Consider the following 7,351-nt stretch of genomic DNA (forward strand, 5'->3'; position numbering starts at 1 on the left):
ATAAAAGAAAACACTTAGAATGCCTCCAGAAGAAGGTTTTAGTTACAGATCTTTTGCAGAACAGCCTTCAGTTTTAGGCAGGGCTGTATGATTAACCGTAATTGATTTTCGATTTTGGCTTCCAGTGATGAAAACAGGATAATTTTCATAATAATTTCAGGATAATTTTCTGCAGGAGGGCCATTCTACCGAATGGGTGACATTTGCTTTTTGCAACTCTACGAAATTAAACTTTATTTTTAAAATCTTTTTTCAACACTGAATCTAATACTACACATATTAAACTATTCAAAATATGTATTGGTCAATCTCAGGCAACTTTATTTAATTTTTTACAAGGTTTCAAAGCAGAAGATGGATGTACGTTTTCTCAGTCCTGTTACCAAAACTCATATGCCATTTAAAAAGCATGTTTAAAAGCATGTCAATTAATTCCTTTGTATTCACCTCAAGAAAGTGTTTATTTTAAAGAAATGGCTGGTTATTTGTTCAAATAATTGATATTTGTGACTAAAAAAAAAATCACTTCATATTAAGGCAAGGTATATTTTAATAAATGCAAAACCTTTTTTTTCATTTAAAAGACGACACAAGCGTCAGGTTTATCATTTTTTAAATAATTGAATTTAACAATTGTATAAATGATGGACCAAACAAAACTGATAAAAACAGTTGTTTAACTTTAGATTTTTTAGAAAAAAAAAATACAATTCAGTAACAGGAATGAGCACTTTGTAACAGGAATGAACACTGGGTAACAGGAATGAGTGTCCATATGTGTGTGCGTGTGTGTGAGAAAGAGACTGTGTACATGACCGTGTATGCATGTGTGTGAGTGAGATTTCTGGTTTGAAGGGATGTACTATGTGCTAGTAGTACATCACAGCGAAGGAAGTGGAAAGAGAAAGAAGGAGAGCTAGAAAAAGAGAGAGGGAGGGAGAGAAAGGGAAGGAAAGACAAAAAGGGGGAAAAAGAGAGGGTTGCGGGTGTGTGTCACTCCTTCCCTTGCAGCGTGCCATGGGTGGGTCTTTCTGGCACCTGCATAGGATGGTTTCTCTCCATCTTCTACAAAAGATAAGACAGACAAAGACAAAAAGTTTAAGTCACTTTGTGGTGGATTGGCTTCCTGTAAGTATGGTATACTATTCACATTGTAAAACTCATGGTACAGGTGAATAGTATTACATCAACTAAAATTCACACTATTAAATCAACAAAACAGATGATTCTACTCACTCCTGTTACTTTTACTCACTCCTGTTATTTTTCATATGAGTAACATGACTGCAAGTAACTGGATTGAGTTTTTAAGCAAACAATTATCAAATACATGACATGGCCACATGACGTACATGCTAATAGCATGAGGATAAGCAAATTCTAGTGACTTACCTAAAGTTCATAATTTTAAAATAGATAAATAACATCTAAGAAATAATTTAGGTAACAGGAAAGTACGTTGAGATTGACCTTCTCAGTCATAGTTACAATTTCATCAAATATATAAAAATTAAAATGAGAGGACTTACTTTTGGTCTTCTCATGGCGTGCATAAGATCCAGATGATGCAACTTCCTGTTGAAAATGTGTCTTGTGGCATGTTCCAAATTTTTTAGAGGGGGCAATGTGTGAGGGTAACAGGACTGAGTGAAAACCTGGGGACACGACTAAAATGTGTATTTTATATAACATATTATGGATTTCTTATGAAATTTATTTTTGTTTAGCATAGATGGTATATGGAGTCAAAAAAAAAAAAAAAAAGATTTCAGAAAGATTTTAAAGATTATATTTCATGATAAAGTTAAGTTTTAGATAGCGGGGATTTGTAACAAATGCTATTTTTTAGTGTTCTCAGTAGTTTTTAATAATGTTTTAAATTATATATTTTAAATTTGCATTCAGATGAATGTTCAGGACTCTTTGCCTAATAATAAAATGTATTTTAGAGTTAATTTATACGGAGGCGCGCATAAGCGAAGTATACTCTGGGCTTCAGATACGCACCTAAATGGTCAAATAGCTTACACACAAATATGTCGAAATGGTGTTTTGGTAAGTTTCCTCTTAAATACAGTACGGTTATGTCTTAAGTAAATGTAAACGCTGAGAAAGAGTGCGTGTGTAACAGTATATTGGGTCCATGGGTTAGCTCTTAAAGAAGCAGCAGCCTAATAAATCTGCTGCAGTCAGTAATGTTAATCTAACAACAAAAGACAAAGATAAAATCACGCACTGCTCTTGAATGAATAAACTGCAGTTTTAATAAGGATTAGTCTATTTTAATGTATGCAGCAGTGTTACTTTACATTTTATTCAATGTCTGTTTTAGGCTATTATCTGAATACCCCTGTAAGTTCATCTTCCTGAAAAACCTAAAGCATTATTTATTTAATATCTAGTTTTGTTTGTAATTTAGTTTGTTTGTTCTTATTGTATTACTGACTGTTTACTTGTCCTCTGTGACTGTTTTGAGGACTTTTATTTACAAACCCGATTCCAAAAAAGTTGGGACACAGTAATTGTGAATAAAAAAAGGAATGCAATAATTTACAAATCTCATAAACTTATATTTTATTCACAATAGAATATAGATAACATATCAAATGTTGAAAGTGAGACATTTTGAAATGTCATGCCAAATATTGGCTCATTTTGGATTTCATGAGCTACACATTCCAAAAAAGTTGGGACAGGTAGCAATAAGAGGCCGGAAAAGTTAAATGTACACATAAGGAACAGCTGGAGGACCAATTTGCAACTTATTAGGTCAATTGATGATTGGGTATAAAAAGAGCCTCTCAGAATGGCAGTGTCTCTCAGAAGTCAAGATGGGCAGAGGATCACCAATTCCGAAAAATAGTGGAGCAATATCAGAAAGGAGTTTCTCAGAGAAAAATTGCAAAGAGTTTGAAGTTATCATCCTCTACAGTGCATAATATCATCCAAAGATTCAGAGAGTCTGGAACAATCTCTGTTCGTAAGGATCAAGGCCGGAAAACCATACTGGATGCCTGTGATCTTCGGGCCCTTAGACAGCACTGCATCACATACAGGAATGCTACTGTAATGGAAATCACAACATGGGCTCAGGAATACTTCCAGAAAACATTGTCAGTGAACACAATCCACCGTGCCATTCGCCGTTGTCGGCTAAAACTCTATAGGTCAAAAAAGAAGCCATATCTAAACATGATCCAGAAGCGTAGGCGTTTTCTCTAGGCCAAGGCTCATTTAAAATGGACTGTGGCAAAGTGAAAAACTGTTCTGTGGTCAGACGAATCAAAATTTGAAGTTCTTTTTGGAAAACTGGGATGTCACGTCATCCGGACTAAAGAGGACAAGGACAACCCAAGTTGTTATCAGCGCTCAGTTCAGAAGCCTGCATCTCTGATGGTATGGGGTTGCATGAGTGCGTGTGGCATGGGCAGCTTAAACATCTGGAAAGGCACCATCAATGCTGAAAGGTATATCCAAGTTCTAGAACAACATATGCTCCCATCCAGACGTCGTCTCTTTCAGGGAAGACCTTGCATTTTCCAACATGACAATGCCAGACCACATACTGCAGCAATTACAACATCATGGCTGCGTAGAAGAAGGATCCGGGTACTGAAATGGCCAGTCTACAGTCCAGATCTTTCACCCATAGAAAACATTTGGCGCATCATACAGAGGAAGATGCGACAAAGAAGACCTAAGACAGTTGAGCAACTAGAAGCCTGTATTAGACAAGAATGGGACAACATTCCTATTCCTAAACTTGAGCAACTTGTCTCCTCAGTCCCCAGATGTTTGCAGACTGTTATAAAAAGAAGAGGGGATGCCACACAGTGGCAAACATGGCCTTGTCCCAACTTTTTTGAGATGTGTTGATGCCATGAAATTTAAAATCAACTTATTTTTCCCTTAAAATTGATACATTTTCTCAGTTTAAACATTTGATATGTCATCTATGTTGTATTTTGAATAAAATTTTGAAATTTGAAACTTCCACATCATTGCATTCTGTTTTTATTCACTTTGTACAGTGTCCCAACTTTTTTGGAATCGGGTTTGTACATTAATTAACCTAGTATTACATTTTTTCTTAAGTATTGATAATTGTGAAATTTCACTGACATTTAAAATAACTCATATCATCAAATAAAACTTTGATCATATCACCCAACTATAATCATGTTAAATAATTGTGATTTCAATATTGAGCAAAATAATATTATTATGATTTTGCCATAATCGATCAGCCCTAGTTTTAAGAATATTTCTTCCCAAAAAATAAATAAATCACACAGATCAGGTTTTGTGAATGCTTTAATAACACATAAAACATTTTAAGCATTTCAAATTATTAGCATGCATTGCAAGATTATGGCTTTAATGCATAAGGCCTGATTTGAGATCCTACTAAAATCCTACAGCTTTATCTGTTTTCCATAAGCGCTCTTGAATTTAATTGAGAAATTGTGAAATGATTCAAGTCTGGGCATGTCTTTAACCAGAACCCCATTTCTTGAGCTGAAAAAGTCAGCCAGAGGGGCAGCCATTGGAGAAGCTTTGTGTTCATTACACTGTGGGCCATTTAGACTGGGAGCACATTTCACTTCATAGGTAAAAAAGAAGGTACCACATTTAAAAATACAAGTGTCACGCACAATTCCACTTCTAAGATCAAAAGAGCATGTACCAAGGTGATCGCTGTTCCAGTAACTATCTGCATCATATACTTCAAAAGTTAGTTTATTGGCCATGCTGATCTTAATAGGACCAAACTCAAATGTTTCTGGCCAACTTGGATTGTCATTATTATTAATAGTCTCAGTGCGCTTCTCTTGTGTGCCATATTTAACTAATACAACACCATCTGTTTGAGTATGTACATCTCCATACAGACCTTTAGCTCTGAGACTGTAGACTTTCAAGGTGGCAAGTCCTTTTTCAGCTGGACAACAGTTAGACTTTATAATTTGACTACCTTCACAAACACAAGCACATCGGTCTCTTGCACTGCACTTCCTGCCAATCTTGCAAGGCTCAGAGCAAACCTTCATGAGAGCATTTTCAATTATGTATTTTTCAACAGCTCTCTTCAGTCCTTTCCTGGCAGGATGTTTAGTACTCAGTAAGAAATGGAGGGGTTTCAGAGAGTAGTGCACAATGTCAGGGAGACTCTTCAAAGACTCAAGCCAGTTCTTAAGGGAATTTGGGTGTGATGAACCAGAAAAAAGCAGATCTTCTCCATTTATGTTTCCTCCGATAATATCTGTCTGACGCTCATTGAACATGGTGCTGAACTTTTGATTTGTCCCCATCTTCCTTTTCTGTTCTTGACAAAAATGTGACTCTACCTTCACAGTTGCTACGATGTATGAACCAGAGGCTTCTACATCCAAACAGTCTTTTACCACAGTGTCTGTAAGCCCATTCATTGTTGCCTGACAGGTTTTGAAGGCTGTTATGGCTTTCATTTGCCCCCCTAACTTGACACCTGTAGTAAAGTGAGTGCCATATGTGGTGATCAGGTTGCGGTAGGCGTCTGGATCGTAGGATGCAGGGAGTGATTTGATTGCTTCAAGAAACTCTGCATGAAGGGGAGGCTTTTCAGCTACACGATATCTGTAGAGAAACAGTTAATGCATTTGAATCCGGTGGGATTAAAAAGGGAGCAATTACAATTTACAAAGATTTCATTTCTTTTCATAGTCATTCTATGAGGAAAAACTACCCAGCTTTCTCACCTGTAAAAGCTGCATGTAACTTCATGTTTGGTGAAACTGTATTTGTCTTCTTTAGATTTTGTCATTGCAAATTTCGCTTCCCTGGAATGAGTGCTTCCGACCGCAGCTCCAGCAGCCTTCACATCTAAACCAACTTTCCAGTCGACCGAGAGTGCTGATGAGGAATCATTGACCAGTGCTTCACTTGATTCAAAGATCTGACTGGCAACTTTCATTGCACACTTTGGCAAAGTCCTCCAGTCTACAACTGCTGCTGGTAGCTTCTGTTTTATTCCATTCATGTAACTGTTTTTGTGCAATTTACAAGTGTTGTTTCCTAAATCCCATTTCTCCATGTTAATCACGTAAGATCCTTTTCGCTCCATGGTCACAACATCAAATCCCTCTCCAGCAAGATTGTACCCTGGAACAAAGGGAGCATCCTCACACTCTTCTGATGCACCCATGTCATCCTCTCCAGAAATGGTCATTAGAAGCAATGCCCAGAAAACAACAAGGTAAGTCTGGTAGTGCCCCATGATCTGCAGTGAGATTAGAACATTTCAACATTTCTGTCAAATCATTATCGGTGTGAAAATTAACATCACAATAGCCTAGAATTGTAACAATAACACCTTCATAAAATTTGCAATATGGTTATTTTTTAAAACAAACAGCAAAAATAAAAAAGTATGTTAAACAGTAATTCTCTTTCAAAAAAATAATACGATTATTTGAATGGCTTTTATAGTTACCTACTATTAAACATACAGCTGAGATACTCAAAAATGAGTCATGGAATAAGTTGTTTATCTAACCTGTATTTAAAGATTGTGTGATTGTGGGTGTGAAAGGTTTGTAGAGTGCAAATTATATGGCATGACATGGCTATGACAAATCATCTAATATTAGTTTAACACATTGCCTGGGCCTAAGATGAGCAATGCTATAAATATGCTCTATGAACAATGAAGAACATTTTAAGTACAAGTTTTCAGATATTTCAATAACCTTTGCAAATGGATGGCAGTGTTACAATGAAGATGAACATCTATGCTTAAGAGTTGCATTTTAAAAGATGCTCTGGTTTCTGCTAATTTCTGCTATTTCTTTACATTATAATTTTAAGTTTTAATTTAATGCTAAATCCTTTGAAGGATGCAGCCTCTGAATTGGGATGCAGCTAAAGGTCTGTGTAATGCTTCACAATTCAGTTTTCAGACTATACAATGCAAATGCAAAAATGAAAAAAAAATTTCTTGTTTTTCGGTTACATCATCAATGGATATTTGCCATTTTCCCCCCCTTTTTATTGAAAATAAATAAATCATAGTGCTCTTAAATTGCAGCATATAGATATATCAGATTCGCCTCATCTCCTGCGAACCGCCTCTACTGTAATGAACAGTTAATAACTTGATTTAAGGGCATTTTAAGTGAACAAGAAGCATGTGAAGTGCGGAAGCTCAAGCTGGTTGCCGTGGTAATGAACAATGCCCACTAAAGAAAACATTTTTACTGTATAAATATTGTATTAAAAACAAGAGCTAAAAACCTAACAAAATTAAAAACAAATAAAAGATGATAATTTTTTTTGTATATATACAAAATATATTTTCGCTAGGTAGTATTTT

The 7,351-nt window shown here is 35.8% G+C and overlaps 1 protein-coding gene across 1 annotated transcript; it reads right to left on the minus strand.

Moving 5' to 3' along the window:
- Positions 1 to 4,317: 4,317 nt before the first annotated feature.
- LOC125276286 (perforin-1-like) lies at positions 4,318 to 6,265 on the minus strand. Its single transcript, XM_048203786.1, has 2 exons — positions 5,739 to 6,265; positions 4,318 to 5,616 (listed from the first exon to the last, which is right to left on the minus strand). The coding sequence occupies exons 1-2, from the start codon at positions 6,254 to 6,256 to the stop codon at positions 4,416 to 4,418; spliced, it is 1,719 nt and encodes a 572-aa protein (XP_048059743.1). The 5' UTR covers positions 6,257 to 6,265; the 3' UTR covers positions 4,318 to 4,415.
- Between the last annotated feature and the right edge of the window lie 1,086 nt (positions 6,266 to 7,351).

The sequence above is a fragment of the Megalobrama amblycephala genome, linkage group LG9 (assembly GCF_018812025.1).
Source record: "Megalobrama amblycephala isolate DHTTF-2021 linkage group LG9, ASM1881202v1, whole genome shotgun sequence".
Lineage (NCBI taxonomy): Eukaryota > Metazoa > Chordata > Actinopteri > Cypriniformes > Xenocyprididae > Megalobrama > Megalobrama amblycephala.